General features: G+C 39.5%; 1 protein-coding gene across 2 annotated transcripts in view; it reads right to left on the reverse strand.

The window, feature by feature from the left end:
- arfgef3 (ARFGEF family member 3) overlaps window positions 1-21,079 on the reverse strand; it is an 86,715-nt gene that overhangs the window by 43,361 nt on the left and 22,275 nt on the right. For both annotated transcript variants that reach the window (XM_030155312.1, XM_030155311.1), the window contains exons 6-15: window positions 12,441-12,557; window positions 11,785-11,830; window positions 9,594-9,678; window positions 9,381-9,485; window positions 8,856-8,980; window positions 7,508-7,758; window positions 7,073-7,185; window positions 4,528-4,660; window positions 2,982-3,574; window positions 1,837-2,189 (exon numbers count right to left, since the gene is read on the reverse strand). In XM_030155312.1, coding sequence (XP_030011172.1) covers window positions 1,837-2,189; window positions 2,982-3,574; window positions 4,528-4,660; window positions 7,073-7,185; window positions 7,508-7,758; window positions 8,856-8,980; window positions 9,381-9,485; window positions 9,594-9,678; window positions 11,785-11,830; window positions 12,441-12,557 — 1,921 coding nt within the window. The remainder of the gene's footprint in view (window positions 1-1,836; window positions 2,190-2,981; window positions 3,575-4,527; window positions 4,661-7,072; window positions 7,186-7,507; window positions 7,759-8,855; window positions 8,981-9,380; window positions 9,486-9,593; window positions 9,679-11,784; window positions 11,831-12,440; window positions 12,558-21,079) is intronic.

Here is a 21,079-nt window from a genome sequence, read left to right on the forward strand (position 1 = left end):
TTAAATTCTTATTGTTAAGTATGGAAAAAGCCAGTGGGTGACATTATTAACTTGTGTAGAAAAGATGGAGGTAAAGACTTTAAAGGTGAGAACAGAGCAACAGAGCATGGTATTTCATGTATGAGCTGTTGGAGAGTGAAAATGTTTCAATCAGAAACTCACACTAGGGATTTACAGCAAATTCATTAAGTCATTTAACCGTAAGGTTTAATTTGATTTGTAATTTCACACTACTGAGGCAAAAACTCCCAGCAGGCACAGTGTTTTCACTGATGAATTGTGGGTTGTGGCTTGAAGGCATAATGTTTCATTAAAAAGGTCCTGCTGCACACTGATGAACTGAACACACACTGTACAAACAGCGCTTGAAACCTTATTTGTAATATATAGGTGTTTATAATGTATTTATGTTAATACGTAGTCCACATAACTTTTCTATCAGTCAGTATTTCTTCAGTTTTATTTCTTCAACATTAAGAGTTTGTTCTTTAAATACTTATTTCATTCTTTCATTAATTTTCTCCTAGGGCTAGGGCAGAGTGAGGTGTAAAACTAACTTATTTAGCATTTAGCGTAACAGTGTTTATATGACAATTATGGCACATTTGACACCTGTGACTGAATGGTTCCTACTGAAATGCACCCACCAAGCAGTAGATTTTTGTGTGGACACACTTGGCAGATATTTGTGACTTTTTAATGCAAGAAACAAATTGTCTTTGTAAAGAAGATTCAACAATGACATTAAGAACTGTTAATAATGTACCACTGCACTCTTACAAAGTACAGAACGTTGCATTTATTTTATTTCGTGCAGCCACATTATTTCATACAGTGGATGTCATTTTCAGAAGCAGCCCACACCAAAAGTACATATCTGACAGAACAAAAGAAAGAGGCAGCTGCACTCCACCCTCAGCAAATACGCTGTCCGGTTTGTTTAACTAACAAACTCACAGTATATATAGTATGGGCATCTCCTCAATTTCAAACCCTCTCCAAAAAAATTTATTTTACTTACATTGGTGAATTATCACTCCACTGATGGGCTAATCCTTTTGTCTGACAAGTCTGACATTACAGAACCATAAAACTAATCCCTTGGTCCAAACAGTCATTAACACCTGTATGCCTGTCTACAATAATGTCTTTCTTTAATGAGGCACAAGTTATGTTTCAGAAGGGGCAAAATTAATCTATTTAGCTGAAATACAATGATTAGTTTCCATAGTCATTGTTTTACCTGCAGAAAATTGCAATTTTATGTGTCTTAAATAGTGTTTAATTTCCTGGTCTGTTTGCAGCAGTACATCGCTTCACATCATGCTCACTTGTGTGTTGACATAGAGTCAACCATTCCTTTCTTTATAATCCCTTAGATGTACAGTACAGGTAAAGGACTGAAAAATGAAAAACAAAGTGCAAATATGTGAAATATCTTATAAAAATTTTGTCTACATCTGGTGAATCCATGAAGTTCTGGTTTGGCAGATGCAGTGGGAACTAATGTTAAATAGCTAATGTGCTATAAACATTAGCTAGGAAACAAACCAAATATCATTTCATCATCAACATTTTTCAAGAACTGTAACTTTACTTATAAGCTTCATCCACTTCCTCTGCTCTTTATCATCACATGTAAGGGGTTGGAATGTCAACTGAATGTGTTTTATGGACTCGCGAACACAGTACTGCAACAGATTGAGTACAGAGCACAGAGCGATGAGCAGAAATGAACTTGTGGATAAGTGGTGGAGGAGACTTCGAGAGTTGACATCGTTCTGTTTTAAGTCTATGGCTACATCATGTTAAATGTACACTTCCCTCCTGACTTACCAGCCTGCAGCCCTGAACAGAAAGTGGAGGAGAAGTTTTGCAATGACAGGTCCACTTCTGTGGCCGTGGCCAATCCCAACAGCCGAGGCAGCAACGCCGCCAGCGACTTGATAAACAGCCTGGCACTCTGCTGGTCGGCCTCCTGGTTGCGGAGCAGTTTGAGGGACAGAGCAGCGGTACGAAGGGAGCGGTGGCCCGGGCAGTCACGAGGTGTCTGCTGCTCCTCGTCAGCCAGTGAGACATTGTCAGAGCCAATATCGGACACGTCTGAGCGCCCTGAGTCCTTCTCGGCAGCCATGGAGTACTGGTCACAGGAGTCAAACTCTGTTCGTGACAAGTCCTGCTCCTCCATGCTAGTTGACAAACAGGAACAGGCATTATTTTATACTTTAAAACTAAAATGATAATGACAGGGTTTATCATATTGTTCGTCTCATAACATAATTGCCTGAGTCATATTTTTGGCCAAATTGTGATATAACTATATTCCACTGACACTGCCGCTTCATTTCATGCAGGTATCACAATTTGACCAAAACTATTACTTGACCATAAAGTATAAACTAACTAAAAGATTACAGCAGAAAACGGTGTTAAATGTGTGCCGCTCTTGATGTATTCAATATATCAATGTGATGATGCTGCTACATGTTTAAAAAAGTGTGCACTGTTCATGAACCACCTGCAGAACTGGAAACTCCAAAATCAACACTCTGGACTGCATGAGATGCTAATCTGCCCTCCCTGTTCAGTAAATATGGCCTCAGATTGGGTTTTGATTTCCAGAAAGTGTTGAGAAAGTCCAGTCAAATTACTGTCATGGTCCATCTGTATATTTACTTAATTTTTCTTTTACTTAACCAGATTAATTCTCTTTGAGTTCGAGATCCCTTTTACAAGGGCAACCTGGCCAAGAGGTCAGCAGCACATACCATGATGAAAGTAATAAAAGTTTGATAACATTTTTCAAGTGCAATGTAGTTTAGGTCAACAGCAAAATGTGTCGCGGTTAGCAAACAATTAAAAACACAGGCACTGTCCAAAGGATTCTCCCTGTCTAGTCACTAAGATGGCATAAAAAGTTTGTGGTGAAATGAGTTCTGTAGTTTTTTGTTAACAGCCAATGCTTGGATATACACTCCTACCTGAAGTTGCTCTCACTGTATCGTGATCCACCATGATGAGATCTGGCCCGGGACTCCACAGACAGGAAGTTGGTGATGTCAGGGTAGACGAGGGCATGGCTTCGCTGTACCACATCAGGAGGAACAGCACCTCCTCTTTCTCCTCCTCCTACCCCTTTTTCTTTCTCTCTTCCCACTTCAACATCTCCTGTACCTCCTCCTCCCTCTTCCCTCTGGCTAACTCGGTCAGGCCTAAGGACCGGATGTCGTTTGGTTCCCTCCTGACCCATGCAAGATGATGGTGAGGGAAGCGGTGCATCCTCTCCACAGTCCTCAGGAGTGGTGTGGCCCAAACCTAGGTTTAGCTCCCCTACCTCCAGATCCAAGGTGGTCTGACCTGTTTCCGTGGTGATACTGATGCTTATGTCAGGACTGCGTTCAGTGGCCCCTGTGGTGGCCATGTTTGAGGAAGAAGAGCTGGGGTCCCACGGAGGCTGCTCAGAGGACAGGATGTGTCTCTGCCACCTGAAATCTGCCTCGTTGATCTCCATGGACTCTCGTGTTGACTCTGTCCCATCTTTCAGATCATCCAGTCGCCTGAGGAGAAGTCGAGCCTGGAGAGAGCAGATGCTCAGTTATTCACTGTGCCTGTGTCCTGCCCCTCCCAGAAATGGGCATGGCCCAATTCCACATTTTTTAACAAATTTTATCATGTTAAACTGCAGGTGCACATATTGTACATGCAAATATGACAGCAGATATTCTCCAAGTTCAGAGGGGGGTGTCAAGCGTTATAGTGACCATGGACACATACACACAGACTACAAAACAATGTTTTGTGTGTTTCGTGTCAGAAGTTGTGATGGTTATATGTTGTTGTTATGGCTGGATATATATACATATACACATATACACACACACGCACACACGGATCTAACCTTCATTTAATGAATACTAACTCTTTTTTTGGTTGATGTTAATATCCTTTCAGTGGTTAGCAAGCAAAGAAGAAGATGGATCTGTCTTGTGTTGCTTGTATTTATTCAATCTCACATCATATTTAACTACTTCAGTAATAGTTAAAAATATCTAAAAGTATATAAGTAATACTGAGCTGTCTTTGATTTCTAGTACGGGTATGCTAAGCTAGCTAACTTTACCTTGTGTTTTGACTTAGTTGGATTTTTTTTAACCAAATTAATGCTATACTTAATATAGCTCTCAAAAGCTTACTGCAGTCCATCTGTTCTTCTGTTACATTCAAACTGTCACTACAGTAGTTTACTATCTTGAAATATCTCTTACTTATAGCACTGAAAATACCAGATGAGAAAGTATGAGACAAGCATAATAGTTCCAAAAAGGGTTGGACTTCACAAGTCTATACAGCAATGCTGTATTTACTGCATCCAAATTATTACTAACACCATATTTTAAAAGGCTGCTGCTTCTAGTTTTACTTCATTCAAATAGATATAAGGGTTTTTCTTTTTGTCTTCTGAGATGATCCTGGAGTTGTTTGACGACACACACCTACATTTTATTTCAGACTCTTTTTCCTTCATACCTGCTCAGGTTGGATACCTCGGCCCTGGGACAGCTCATCCAGCGCCCCGAGGAGAGCACAGGCACATGAGACTGAAGAGTAACAGGCCTCAATGCCTCCCTTCATACAGGCCTCCGTCATGCCATCCATCACTCTGCAACAGTGACACAAATACATATAAATGTTATTGTGTTTGCAGGTTTCTGCTGTCAGCAAGTTTATGGGTATGACAGACATTACAATTGAGAAAAAGATCAAAGCCAATCAAGTTAAGGCCAGCTACCTTCCACATATAATTAAGAGATTTTAGTGTGATAATATTCGTTTAACACTATGTTAGTTATAAGTTTGAGGCTGCCTTTGTAACTACTCCTAAATGAGAAATGTCTGATTTCAAATGACGCTGATTAGACCTCAGGATAGCTGAAACCCAATGAAATGGGTGTTCATACAGAGTTTCAAAGGCACCATTTGTACATTTTTAAAACAGAAATTATAAAGTATCTGAAGAAATAACAAATTTGACATTGTGTCAAAGATGTTAGTATTCTATGTACAGATATCTATGGTTAACTCTGAAGTTAGCATGCTAAGCAGCCAGTCTCTACAAACACTAAGTCATCATATTTTATCCATGAGTAATTCAACTTGTCGTGAAGCCTGTAATAAACAATGTTGCTTTTTTTAATTATTCTTTTTTTAATAGAAGGCTAAGATATCATAGGTTTTTATTTCATAAATGTTCCATGAAGTTTATAGTTTTAAGGAGTCAGTAATTCAGCCTTTGCACTGAGTTGGATCATCATCCTATATGGTTCCCCAGTTGTGCTAAATATGGTCACTTCTTGCTCCAAAAGCCAAAATGGTGTTGGCTAAAATCAAACTTGAGGTTTCAAACCAACTGATGGCTGATGGTCAGGCGAACATATAATCGTCCTCAAAATTATTCATACCCCTGCCATTTGTTGTGATTTTGTTTCTTTTTTTTGTGATGAAATGAATGAGTTCCGTCAAGTTTGTTTGTGACTTTTATGTGATACACAAGTGAAGGAATAACAACAAATGATACTTGAATAAGTACTTATTTCAGGAGTATTTTATTAGTGGATTGGTGGAGGATCAGGGTGATGGAGAGAATGTGCATGATGGACAGTTAGGGTTAGGCACTCGGTGATGAACAGTTAGTTGTTTTAATGTTCAGTTCCCTTTATTATTCTTGTGTATCTTCATTTTATTTTTATACATTCTACTTCAAATTTCTTCATTTGATGTCTTATTATGACTCCTAATTCTTCTTGTTATTATTATTCAGGTCAATATATCCCCGCATATTGTACAGGAATGTGTGATTCAGCACCATGGACAGCGCATGATCCCAAACATAAAACACATGCTGGGTCATAATTTAATCACATTAGTTCATATATCAGTGTTCCTGTATCTTCTACCTTACTTTACTCTGTTACCTACGGAAAAATAACAGGAGGGTAGTAATGAGTCAGGTCTTAGGCTCACAGAGTGTCATACTGTTCGTAGAGGTGCCGCCTCTGTGTCCATGGCCGCACCCACCAACGTCTCTGTCTTCTCTGCATCCTCTTTAGGACATTCTAAAATGCTTAATGTAAAAAAGCTTAACGTAGCAAAATGTCAGAAAACAGTGATCAATCATCACCAAATTATGCGTGGACATCTCTAATGCCGGGATAGGCTCCAGCACCCCCATGACCCTGTAGATAAAGCGGTTCAGAAGATGAATGAATGAATAAATGAATGAATGAATGAATGAATGAATGACAAAAAAAAAAAACAATACTCTAAGATTAAACTATGTTAAGTTGTTTTGGAGAGGAAAAGGCTTAACATGGACAGCATCCATAAATCTGGGGTTTTCCTTTTCATTTTTGCCGAGGTGAAAGTGGGCATGCCTGATGTCAACACAAGCTTTGGTGATGATTGATCACTGTTCTCAAGCATTAAGCTACATTAAGCTTTTTTTACATTAAGCATTTTAGAATGTCCCTGTTCTTCTGCTGCTACCAGACCAAAAGCAGCCGCAACTGCTTGATCTTTGTTTGTGAAGCGTTTTTGAGTGTCCAAAAAAGCATTATACAAGTGTGATGTATTTTTATTTTTATCTTCCTTTTCTTCATCTTGCAGCTGGAGAAGTTTCAGTGTTGTGGGCATTATTGCTGTCTTGAATGCAATGATCATGACGCAGGACTTTTAGTACACGGTCACTGTTTATATACCGATCTAAATATTCTGAAAAAGCATAAGATCTTCCTACCATCGACTTGAGAGTGCTATGAGTTGCACATAGGGTTAGGGTACGGCCACCTTATTACAAAATCATTAATGAAGTGGCTGTAGGTATGATGTAGGAAGGTCCCTAGGCACCCTTACAAAGAACGTTACAGCTGTACAGTCTTCGTACAACATAAAATCTACAAACTCCAGATCTCATAAGAAGCTTTGTGACTGAGGCTTAAGATTCTAAAATAATGCACATCACTCTTCAATGTACAAATAACTTTTTTAGAAAGACATCAACAGAAATATAACATACAGCTTGAGCAGATCCAGGTGGGATTTCCTCTTTGAGAAGGAGCGTTTTCTAGTTTCAGACTCAGCCACACATGGACCAGCAAGGTCGTACAGCCGCTGAGGGCTGCCCAAAATCTGACAAACACAAAGATTCAATGTGATTCAACTACATTCACTTGTTTCATCTCATTATACTATTTCATTATTATGTAGAGTGCCTGACAAACAAATCCTGAATCTGACCAAAAGTGTGCTTTCCAAACATTTCTGTCTGAAGTTAAATGCATTCATTGTATTTTGAAAACAAATCTAAGTAATCTGGTTATGTCAAAGTGGATTGAATTTTCTGATATGATGCATAAATCCTGTATGTTTCAGGTTCTGACCATGTCAAATTTCAGGAAATCTAAAGTAAATAAGTAAAAGGTCAGAAGTAAAGGTTTGTTAGTGTGGTTACCTCCTTCATGATGCGGATGGCCTCAGTACGGTGCTGAGGAGGGGGGTAAAGAAGGATCCTATGATAAAGTGACTGCAGCACAGGCTTCATCGACTCCACGCAGCTCACCAGACGCACCAGCTCTGCAGCGATGTAGCACACTGTCCGCACCACCGGTGCTATCCTGGCGGGGGCACTGGATGAGCAGCCCGATCCTCTGCCTTGATCAGATACCCCCCCACCAGAAGTGGACTCTACCTCCAAACCAATCCCTGGATGACGAAAATTATATGAAATATGAAAGTGTTGCTGATCGAAAGTTCTCTTGCTCCCTTTTACAACCACAAATAAAAGCATAAGCTAATATTTAAACGATCTATAATATCATTCAGATACATTTAAGGTAAAATTTATGATGAACCAGTGTCAAAAATAGAGAAGACCTACTAAGAAGAAACTTAAGTTATGAACTGTAACTTATTCCTGAAATTTGAGATTTTACATAAATACTTCCAGCAGGAGGCTTTCACACAGACAAATTCATATTGGTGTAAAACAAGTGACCTTTTTCAGTCTAGAGCTTTTTTACTGATTAAGTTGGTAAATTTATATTTTGGTATTTAAAAGTTCAATGTAAGAGTCAAATACACGTTTGTATTGGAGTCTGTTTTGTGCTAGGTCATTTGTTGATGTTAATCAATACCATTTCTAAGTACTTTTTTTTTTTAGCTTTTTTGCGAAAAACTGACCAGGGTCTTCTATTTGGAAATCAGTGGATTGTAGCCATTATCATAGATGCAGGCACCTGAGACCACTGGATTGGCCTGTGGTAATATCAGTAAATGACCGGCTCCCACCACAGAACAAATTCCCCTTACAAATTAAATCTTATATATTGAAACTTTAACAAGATTTAGCTCTCCCATAGTATTTTAGTTCCATAGTTTTCTAATTTGTAATGATTTTACTTTACAACATTAAAACTGGCTGTGGAACATTGTATTATTGTTTGTCAACTTTCATTAAGTCTAGGCATGATTCATATTTTTCAGCTACAATAGTTTATACAAGTTTATAAAGCCAATGGCACAACATTAATGACAACGTTAATATGTTTCACTGGTTACTTTATGGTAAAATACTGCCATAATTTGCATGACAAATTGGAGTACATTTTTAAATTAAATTAGGGTTCATTTTTTGGGTTCATCGTTCTAATTGTACATTTCATTGTTTAAGTGTTTATCAATAGATAAAAATTGGATATTGAGTACAAATATACCTACTTCACTGTACAGCTACAGTGCACATATTCACTTCCACATTTTCCCAGGAACCAATCAAACCAAAAAGCTCCCAATCAAGTTACCTAAACTAAGTCTGTCTGAGAGTCTTTCCCGGTCTGGCACCCCTATAAGGCTGTGGTGCGAGGTGATGGTTTTGTCATTGACTGGATTTCCCATGATCGCCACCAGGGATGGGCACAGCTGTTTCCTAGAAGAAGTAGCATCATTTTGGTTATTTTTGACTGTACAGCATCTTGCAGTATAATAAAGTTAATAAAAGGAAGAAAAGCTTAAAAGCACATGCAAAAAATGAGGGTGAGAGGTGGTAAAAATACACAAACTCTTCACTCTGTTAGAAGTATGGATACTTGCAAAAAAGGGTCTAATGATAGTAAAAGCACTGATTTAACTTCTTCACTGTTGTAAAGAACTTCAATGGACATTTCGGTTCTGGCTGTTTCTGTGCAGAGCTACTGCATGCAATAATAAATAATCAGTAACTATTACTGAATAAAAAAGAAACAGTATAATAAGTATTAAATTATTTTTTCCAAACCATCTTTACTACAGTGCATATACAGTATAGTATACAAGCATCTAAGCCTTACCATACAAGGTCAGTGAAACCTCTGGACAGATGCATTGTGGGCGGACAGCTACTGAGCATGGAGAGGATGCACTCCAGGTACAGGAGCTGCAGGAGCTGATTATCACTGAAAGTAAAATGTATCCACATACGTGAATGCTGAAAATTCAAACCATTTTGTTATAGCAAACATGATAAGGAAAAGGAATAATCCTCGTCGAAAGTGCAGAAATACCTGTCCACCGACTCCAGTTTTTCACAGAAAACTGTCAGCACCATCACCACATCTTCACACAGAGCTTGGCTAGTGGGAGAAATATCTACAAATACACAAAATAACAAAACAGATTTACTGCACCTACTTGATCTTCATCCATTATGTACATAAAGTGATAAAAGGCTCATTATACTTCTCTCTATTCTTCGCACCTAATTTCTTTGCATTGAATAAACCAAATCAAAAGAAGCTCAGTGTGGCTTTCTGCAGCCATACTGGCTGATAACTTCTGAGTGTCAATTTATTGTGCTATAAAGAAGCAGTCTCCCAGACCTACAGGTTGGTGATTACAGTGGTTTTACAGCGGCTGTAAAACTCTTTGTGCTAAACATTAACTGAAAAAAAGCCTATATACTCATCTGTGACGGAAAACAAATGAGTAGATGGATGAAAGTTGTCTCTGTGCAGACAGTGAGTGGAGTAAGAGGAAAGGTCATGTTGTCTGGCTTAATCTTTTTTTTTTTGGTCACACTTAGTTAAAACATGAGTCTAGGATTAACAGGGCATGTTGTAGAAAGTCTGAAATTGACTATTGTCAAAATATTAGTCAGCAGGCCACATTCAGACTACACACTGCATAAAAGAAGTACCGTAATTTCCGGTCTATAAGCTGCTACTTTCTTCCACACACTCGAACCCGCGGCTCTAAAATGATGCAGCTAATTTATGATTTCTCGGCTAACGATCGATCCAGCTGACGAAGAAGGAAATAGAGCTGCTGCACATAAGCTTGGCATCAATGAAGCGATGGTGACACGTTGGAGACGGGGTGAGTGTGGCTTATAGTCAGGTGTGGCTTATCATTCGTAAAGTACGGTAGATGTAGCCACAGTTACATACTGAATGGAGGGGCTGGAGAACCACTGATAACTAAAACTTAACAGTACTACTTACTGAAAACACAGACACACTGCTGACTAACAAATGTTACACATAGAGATGCACTAACTGTAAAATGTTGTGGTTACTACCAATAGCAATTTAAAAAGACATTTTGGCCGAGAGGCAATGCCAATACTGATGTTACTTTCTGTTTCTTGATGCTGTTGGTTATTTAATTATTTTAAAAAGATGAGGGAGAAGATATCCAAACCCTGTATAAGTTAAGACTTATCACAGGAATAATTTAAAAAAGGGCCACCAAGATACAGGCAGTCCACCAGATTCTGGTTCAAGTAAAGCAACACTGTAATGTCTACTAAAACATTACTGATTTTTCACAATTGTGAAACAAAAATGCAATGCAGGACTACAGAAAAATGTGTATGCAACAACTTTTCTTTTGTTTTTAAATGGACTAGCGGCATTGTACCCATGGTGCCATTGTACGATAGTAGAACTTGTCTGCCACCACTAGCAATTTGTAAACTACCATTTAATTATGCATTGTGCAGGTAATAATTTGAGCCAACATGTGAGGCATGAGGGGAAGAGCATGTATTTGTTTGGCCTGTCAAGCGTGATTAAATTCATACAGCGGTAGTGAACTGCAGCCTTCACATTGTAACATCGGCTGCTAGCAGTAGAAATTTCAGGAACAGCAGCATAACCACTTCCGAAAATGGAGTATGGTGGCAGGGATGAAGAATTCAAAGTAGAGAGAGGCTAAAATCGCCCAGCATACCTCACAACATTTGAATACGGACATAAAATTGTGCTTAGTAGATAGTCAGGTAATGTTTCTATTCATTTGGCGAGTTTGGCGGCGATCAGGCCTGTGAAGGCTGAGGAAAATCCGTACAAACACCCTCCTGTGCTGCAACATCGATCAATCAATCGGACACAGAACGTGCATTATATAGTAGGATGTCAATGGAGCCAACATATCTTGACAACTGGTGGTATTATTATATCTAAAGATACTTCTGCATTGTCTTTATTTACAAGGAATGGTTGTCGTCCCCAGTTTAGAAGGATATTAGGTCTCAACCCAAAAATTAGTTGTAAAATCATCCTGAAAGGGTGTGTGATTAAAAAAACATTTAAATGCTTAACTACATTATACGTATATACAACCTATACGACACTGGTTGTTGCTGCTGTTTATAGTATCATATGAATGTCACTTTTGTACAATGCTGTTTGTAACTGTCACAAGAGTTACAGAGATACTGCACCAATTTGGGTTGGTAGGAGCAGTGAGTGTTACCTCTTCTCTGCAGTGGTGGAGCAGTCACCTCATCTCCATCTGCTCCCTGTGGAGAAAAAACACAACAGGAGGCTTGTTTACCGAGTGTCTCTTGTGTATCTGTGCTATGTTGTAACAAGTACAGAGTTTCAAAGCAGTACTTGATTTTACCATGCAGGTGCTTTATCCTTATGCTATTTTAGTGTTTGTGTCAGTATTAATGTATTCTTATACTGTTTTAGTGTTGTTGTTGTTGTTGTTTTCATCTTATTTAATTAGCTTGTCAATCTCCTGTGATGAGTTTTGAACTTGAAACTGTAAAAACAGAAAAATGCAAATAGAGTTTGGCTGTCTGATTGAACTTATGAAATAATGAATTGTTCCCATGCTACCGCTGAGATTTCAAGCTGTGAAAAAAAGGCAGAGCTACTGGTGCAGGGATTTTTGTTGAGAATGTTCTAAATTCTCAGGGTTCTTCAACTATAATCTCAAACTTTCTTCTGGATTTAATCTCTTTTAAAAAACATTTACCTTCAAAATTAATGCCAGTATCAGATCTGCAGACTCAAATTTCAGGAATAAGTTCCGGTATAATCTCTGGTGCTAGCCTGCATTTGTTTACAGATGTATGTGAATGTATTTTTGCATCTACTTTGATCTGTGTGTTTTTGTGTGACCTCCTGTCGGTGTCGCAGCTGTAGTGTCAGGTCTCCCAGTATCTGGCTCAGCGTGGCTCTGACTGCCGTGTTGATGCTGCGCTGGTGACAGCTGGACTCATAGGTCTCGATACACACCTAAAGACAAACCACACACAGTTACACATGTGTCAATGGATCCTTTCTGACTCACAAAATGACAGTGATGACACACAGTCCCATCAGGGCATCACAGGATGACACTGAACTATCACAGAGACAGATGATAGGTTTCCATGGCGTCATAGGTTGCCACGGTGAAAAGACCGAGGAGAGACAGAAGCAGGGGGTGTTTTGTCGGTGTATCAAACAAAATCGCACAACAACCACTGTGCTGAATCTATTTTTTTCTAACAGATATCACAGAAGCAGATATTTTCCACACAGGTTTTCATCTTTTATTCTAAGCACTCAGTATCATGATAAACTGCAAACAGCAGTCTCACACCAAGAAATATGGAGTGAAGACCTTTTGGTGTTTTTTTTTTTGCAAAGGTTAACACACAAAGCCTCACTTCAAGAATCACTGTTAGTATTAAGCACTCAGAAAAGAAGACCTGTAGGCGATCAAAGCAAACACTGCTGACTTGAGAATCACAGAGCAAAGGTGCTGCTTTTGTGTTCAATAATAATGCATTTTTTTTTCTTTTGCTTCAAATTTCCACTGTTTCTGAGGTCAAGTTAGAAATCACAGTACTCAACCTATGTCTATTCATACTTTAGTTCTTTAATTTAAAGTGGTGAATTTTGGTTTATGATATTTAATAATTTCTAAATCCCACAATTAATCTGTCTCACTTACTGCAAATGTGCATATTTAATTATTATTCATGGATTATTCTATATCTGTATGTCAAAGAATGCCTATTTTCTTAAGCGGTATTTTTAAATTTGTTTTCCAAGCATTTATTATGCTGTTAATTTCAAAAGTAACTGTTAATTTCAAAGATGTGTCTATTCGACTCTATAAGAATGTCATCATTATGTTTGAAACACAATATCTCAGGAATGATTTCACAGAATGTCTTAAAAGTAGATGTGAAACTTAGACTGTGTACAAGTATGGTGTACGAGTTTGCAATTCGCCTATCACCAAGGCTTTTGCAGCTGTAAATGAACATATTTGGGCAAAAGAGATGGAACTAGGGGGTCGGAGGTACACTAATGCTAAGTGTTAGTTTACTCACTTGATAAAAGAGTACATTTCAACCAGCAAAGTGAAAAAAATTCATTTTACAGTCTTGTGAGTGGAACGTGTTAACCGCAACTACAGTTTAGCTGTTTGTCAGGAAAAAATAAACAAAAACTTCAAAAGTCCAGCTTGTAGGGATGAGGTCCTGGGGCCAAATAATTTAAGACCAGAGTATCATTAAATTCTGATGTTAAAGGTTTTCCTAATGGTACTGGAGACAAAAAAGTTAAAAAAAAATAGGTGCAGTGATGCAGTCGCTGTACCGGTCAGTTGTGGTGAAGAAGGAGCTGAGCCAAGAGGCGAAGCTCTCGATTTACCGGTCAATCTACGTTTCTACCCTCACCTATGGTCATGAACTTTGGGTCATGACCAAAAGGACAAGATCCCGGATACAAGCGGTTGAAATGAGTTTCCTCTGCAGGGTGGCTGGGCGCACCCTTAGGGATAGGGTGAGGAGCTCAGTCACCAGGGAGGAGCTCAGAGTAGAGCCGCTGCTCCTCCGCGTCAAGAGGGGCCAGCTGAGGTGGCTTGGGCATCTGTTTCGGATGCCTCCTGGACGCCTCCCTGGGGAGGTGTTCCGGGCATGTCCCGCCGGGAGGGGGCCTCAGGGAAGACCCAGGACACTTTGGAGAGACTATGTCTCTTGGCTGGCCTGGGAACACCTCGGGGTCCCCCCGGAAGTGCTGGAGGAGGTGTCTGGGGAGAGGGAAGTCTGGGCATCCCTGCTTAGACTGTTGCCCCCGCGACCCGGCCCCGGATAAAGCGGAAGAAAATGGATGGATGGATAGGTCTCCAATGTATTACAGAAACATGGAAGTTGTTAGCAATTATTTCTCACTACCTTCCTTTTTGACTGACATTTGTCTGTGATGCATATTTGCAATTTTCAGTCCAGATGAGCGACCTGGTCTTGGGTCTGAGACAGATAATCTCTCTTTCCACACAAGAAAGTAGACACTTCACTCGATGACATGGGTCTTTTGCTAATTCAGCCCGAATCATGAGCGATGTTTCAAAAAACTTTGTGCAAGTTCATGCCTAGTACAGGCGGAGAAATGCACAGCGTGATGTTTACTACACAGTTCATCTGTGTGGTCTGTTTATGTCATGTACCACTATGCAAGCAAACTGGAGTCCGAATATAAATATGAGTTTATAATTAAAAGTGACCGGTGACCACCTCATTGTTTCCCTATGGGTATATTCAGAAATATAACCTAAAATGGTCAGAGCATCATCTGTCGTTCATACATTTAGAGCAGGAGGATATGGAGATCTGGAGGCTTCAGACAAACTTCCATACTGTCAAAACAATGTTGAAGTCCTGCATTCAATCTTACACTTAAATATGATGGATGAAAAACAATTTTCCTTTGCAGTGAAAAATGTATATTTGTTTTACGCTACGATCATGTATATCTATAATAGTGATCAGTTCAAAACTATGCTCTTGCACTTCACTACTAAGAAAATTAATATAATTACATAGGCCTATGCTATAAATGAGAAAACAAAGCAAATCATTCTGTATAAAATTTAAACTGTAACCCTAACTTGAAAAAAGAAGCAATAACAATAGAATACAAACAGAGTAAAAGTACTGGATCGATTAGCAGTACTGGTAGTAGTAGAAGTAGTAATATCGATAAAATCTAAACAACACCCTTCTCAATTAACTCGACAGACGAGAGAGTACTCATAAAGACCTGTCAATCAAAGGCCAATGCAGTAGACAACAAAACCCTTCTATTTTTGTGGAAGTTTTATTAATGAGGGAAAAAACTGAAGGTGGACAATCAGAACACTTACTAGAGATCCGAAATGAAACAAGTGACATAGGAATTTCTCCTAGGAAAAACTTTCAATTCTGATGTCTTATTTTTTGAGAGAATTTCAGTGCCAGTGTATGGGAGCCAGTGGCTGTCAGTTTAAAACTGTAAGGGCCTGATTTACGAAAGGTTTGCGCGTGTAAAAACATGTGCCAACTTGACTGTGCACGCAAAAACACATTGAAGCTTATCTACTAACAGGGCACACTGAGGTTTGCACCTCTCAAATGGGCAAAAAAGTTCGTGCAACCCATTTAGCGTGCAGATTTTTTTTTTATTTCATGGCCACGGATTTAAAAGTTTTCAGTCACCATACATTCACCATACAGAGCAACATAAAGAGAGAAGGTATTTATTTCACTAATAACACACTTCACCACTAACAAACAACAAGAGAGAAACACCTATTCACCCGTCTGTGTGGAAAAAGTGTAACTTCATATTTATGAGTGCTGAGATATCCCAGAGCAGTTTTTACAGCGCACTGTCTCCATGACGACAACCAGTACCACATGCAAAATCCTCATTTAATTAGGGCAGTCTCCAAGACTTTGCGCCTGTTGTCATTTGCGCAGGCAATCTTAGTTGATCACCTGTGACACGCAAATCAATAGCACGCGCATTTATTAGCGCGAGCAAGCACATTTGCACCTGTTATTTGCAATCTTAGTAAATCAGGCCCTAAGAGTCTTGCCCATTGGCTTCATTTTGGGCCCAAGGTCCTTGTGCCTTCACATGAACATTCACTAAAAGATGAACTTAAAAGACTCTGATGGTCAATGGTCAGAGTTGCTGTGACCTAATAAGCCACATTTTGGGCCAATACCTCATTTACCTGATTTCAAATATGATGCAATAGTAGAAGACACATCTGATTGAACTTTGGGACCTTCCAGCATGAGTATTATTAATGATGTTGCCAGTATAAAGTATTAAGCTCCATTGTGAAAAAAAAAGTCCTAATTGGGAAGATTTTGGCCACTCTAATTTCAAGGGTAATGCAATAACATGTTAAGTCTGTAAAGTCATTTTTGGATGTTTTATATTTTGGTGGGTTGATGAGTTGAATATGAAATATGTGTAACAGCTACGTGGCTCAGGAAGTGGAGTGGGTCGTCCAGTAACTGAAGGGTTGATGGTTCGAATCCCGCTCTGTCCTAGTCAAGGATGCCGTTGTGTCATTGGGCAAGACACTTCAGTGTATGCGTGTGAATGTTTGGTGGTTGTTGCTGGAGGGGCCGTTGTCATGGACTGGCAGCCACGCTTCCGTCAGCCCAGGGCTGCTGTGGCTACACATGTATCTTATCACCATCAGATCGTGAATGTGTGAGTGAATGAATTGTACGTGCTTTGAGCATGCATTAATAGAAAAGTGCTATGTAAATCTAATCTAATCCATTATAACATCTAGCTGCTGCTAGTGATTAATTTTACCTATTAAAATAATCCTTTCAATGTTAAGCTTCAAATGTTTAACTAATGGAAGACAATTTATACAGTCCAGCTGTGTGTAGTTGAAACTGAATAAATCCCACAGTGCTCCCAATCCCTGTATTTAGATCCTGTACAGAGCCTTACTGTTTATGGGATGGTAGTGATAATGGAGTGGAGCTGACAGCCTGAGTGATGACCTGACACAGAAACACACAGCAGATGGCCAGCCCTGGTGAAACAGGCCTATTAACACAACATGTTGACCAGGTTTTTACGATCTGTTAATGGACACCAAACATCACCTGCTGCTGCTGCTGCTGCTGCTACTGAGGGAAGTGACGGCATAGGAAAACCCACCACTCCTCCTCTATGATCTAAATAATATGGAAGTATAGCATTTCAGAATCAGAAGAGTCAGAAAGTCCAGCTCCATCCCAACAATGTTACTGGCCTTGCAAATCAGCTTATTGAATGTATTGGCATCAGCAACCCTCAGCCTGCTGCCCCAGCATGCAACAGCATACAGTATGGCACTGGCCATGGCAGACTCAAAGAAGATCCTGAGCATTAGATTCATGTTTGGAGAGAATGGGGACAGATACTTGCTGGTCAGGTTGCAGATTTGCATATGAATGGAACGATATTTGACACTTGCAATTACTTCTTCTAGCTACCTCCCAGGGCACAATTATAAGCTATAAGCTATACTGTACGATGTGGTATTTTTACAGTTTTCTTTTGCAATCTTAAAATGCTCCTAATAAGCGTGTGGCAAACTAAAATGTAAAAGAAATCCACCACGTTTTGAAACTCAAAAATGTTTAATTCTCAGATATTTCTGACCAATCAAGTCTGACCAATCATTTTATTCGGTCCAAATAAAATAATTGGCCAAGCTTCCTGTCAGTCATCTGTTGCTGCTGTCCCGCATCAGACACCGGTGCCTCTGAATCTGACATTTCACTTGCACTGCTCCTCCTGTCAAGGGGTGTGAATGGATAGAACTCAAATGCACAGTGCTGAAGGGAAAAAAACAGATTTCTTAAGAGAAACAATAACCAAGGGGAACAAACCGAAAAACCCGACTGCAGCAGTCAGAGTCCGGTGAAGGATGGTGATAATGGTGATGATGGTGTCCAGGAGTCGGGCGTACTTGACTCTGCAGACATGTCCACGCAAAGCTCAAATTTTACAGCCGTGCGGACTCCGCGTACACATACTTAGTGTCACACAATGTAGGATGATGTAGGATGATAAATGTATCGACTATGAAACCTAAAATGTCCACAGACAGTGTGCAGAGTCCACGCACTCACAGTACAGCACAGTCCCCCCGACTGTGGGAGCCTTTATGGTAGGTGATGAGGTGCAGTGAACACAATGATCCACAGACCAGACCCTTAAATACAGGGTCTCGTAGTGATAAAGGAGCAACATGTGGATGATGGTGTGTCTGATTGCTGAGGGAGGGGTCCGCAACCACGCCGGATCGGACAGCAACTCTGCCTCTACCTCCGCTTCCCACCGCATGTGTTAGGTGAGGAGCAGAGCATCAGAGCTTAGGCAGGGGGAAGTGGGTGGGGCTTTGGAGGGAGGCAGAATTTTTACTAAGTGCTGTGTGACATGCCAGATTGGTAGGTATAGCTTTAAGGCCTTTTCCTCTGTATCTTCTATACCTTATAATGTGTAATTTGGCAACAGCATTGCTATGAAATACAAAATTTTTTACACTGCCCTGACTAGAAATGTAATAAGTTTCAAATCTTAACATAGGCCGGTGTAGTCAGGAAAATGTGAAACAGTTTCACTGTGGGGAAAAAAAAAAGCATCCACTCTTATTTTGAAGCTTATGAAATGACAACTCTGCTAGTAATCTAGATGTTATGGAATGCTTCATTGAGCTGTGTTAGTCATACTGAGTTATTGTTGGTCTGTAGCCCTTAGGAGTTTGAGTGTATTTTGGTCAGACTTGAAAACTTTCAGGGTGCGATTTGTTGGGAGGGGTGGGGGTCAACCCCCCCCTCTGGCTTTTAAATCCCTACTTCTGCTCAATGAATTTCATCCTCGGGGGGACAACCAACCAATTGAAATGACAGGTAGGTTGTGACTGAGTTTTCTTACACTATATCCTCCATTACTGGCACTAACGTTCACCTGAGCCGAACTGTCGGCAGTCTCAGAATTTGTGAACGTCCCCATGCACTGAGGCCCCGGGGGGGGGTTAAAGGTGACAAATTCCTGGGCCCAGCATTTGTGTGTCCACTGGATACAGGATAGAAGTTGTGAAAATTTCATGTAAGATCCACTGTATAATAGAGGAATAGAACCTGGGAGTTGGAGATTGAAAGTATGTAGAGTTTCACTTTCGTTTCATGCCAGCTTTAGTTCCATTAGTTATGGACCACAACCCCCCCCCCCGTTTTTTTTGACAAATCGCAACCTGAATACTTTTGATTTTATCTTTGTATTTTTCATTTAAAAAAACTGTCTTGCCTTGTTTGGTATCATTTTTTTCAGCACAACCTCACCTGTGTGACTTTACTGTTATTTTTTTCCATTTGATATGCTCTATTTGCACTCAACCTAAACTCACAAAAAAAAAACATAATCTGAGTAGGAAAAAGTTAGATTCTTTACTGTTTTTCAACAAAAACATGTTGAATGATCCACTTTTATAATTTAGAATGAATAAATAAATTGAAAACTTAAAAAATTATAAATTTAGTAAATAATAAAGATAGAACTATTTAGATGAAAATTCAGGCAATGCCTCAGGTGTTTTTAGGAAAACTATATACAACTATTTCTAAAAACAATCAGGTGTCACCAGATGCCACTCATCTGATTGGTTGGTGTAGTCCACTTTTCCATTAAAAGCAGTAACATGTTTTTACCCCACCCCCGAAGGGGAGGCAAGGGGTATTGTTTTTGGTTCAGTTTGTTTATTTGTTTCTTAACACTCTAGGAGCAAAACTATTGGTTGAATTCATACCAAATTGGGATTATATATTGCCAGTGACCAAGAATAAATCTGATTAAATTTTGGGAAAAGTAGGTCAAAGTTCAAATTTTTTATGAATTTTTAAAATCTTTTTTTTTCCCATTTACTTATAATGGGTGAAATTTCAAATGTTTGTAGCAGCAAAACTATAGGTTGAATTCATACCAAATTAAGTTTGTCAATTGCCAGTAGCCCAGAATACATGTCATTACATTTTGGGAAACACAAGTCAAAGTTTACATTTTTCATGATTTTTTAAAATCTTTTTTTTTTTCCCATTTACTTATAAAGGGCAAAAGTTCACATGTCTGTAGCAGCAAAATTATTGGTTGAATTAAACCAAATTTGGTTATACATTGCCAGTGACCCAGAATAGATGTGGTTACATTTTGGGAAAAGTAGATCAAAGTTCACATTTTTCTGAATTTTTTCAGTCTTTTTTCTTCTCCCATTTTCTAATAATGGGCCAAATTTCAAATGTCTTTAAAAACATCAATTTTGTTTCAATTTACTTCAAACTTGGCACATATATAGAGGCAATTGATATGCTGACATCACCACATGCCTAGACATCAGCTGTATCCATGCCAAAATAAGCTACGATACATGTGAGGGGTGGGGTTTGCTGTTCCTAGCACCACTTGTTTTGTGTTTGTTTCTTTTTTCATGCAAGGGCTTCCTTTAGAAGCCCATTTTTACCATCTCTTTCTGCACCAAATGTGGACCAAACATGATGATAATTAGGGCTGCATGACTAATCGATTTTAAATCGATTTTTTTAATTAGGATGATTTTTAAAAAAGGGAAATTGTCAAATTGATTTCATCTCTCGTGTCTCCAGGCCACACACCTCCGGGCTACTGTAGGTTCCTCCTACTATGTGTGAGAGCAGTCTTTCACAGAAGTCCGTGTAATGACCACAGACCTTAAATCTGTGATGGGCCCTCAGTAGTGGGCCCATCACAGTCGGCTTACCAATGTAAGCCGTGGTTTCATCCATGAAACCCCCAGTTCAAATATTACAGCATGGGGGTCACTCATCTTACATTGTCTACGCACAGATCCGTACCGCATCTTCTACCGATCCAGGTCCGGGTCGCGGGGGCAGCAGCCTCAGCAGAGAAGCCCAGAAAGCCCTCTGCCCAACCACATCCACCAGCTCCAG

The sequence above is a fragment of the Sphaeramia orbicularis genome, chromosome 15 (genome assembly GCF_902148855.1).
Source record: "Sphaeramia orbicularis chromosome 15, fSphaOr1.1, whole genome shotgun sequence".
Classification (NCBI taxonomy): domain Eukaryota; kingdom Metazoa; phylum Chordata; class Actinopteri; order Kurtiformes; family Apogonidae; genus Sphaeramia; species Sphaeramia orbicularis.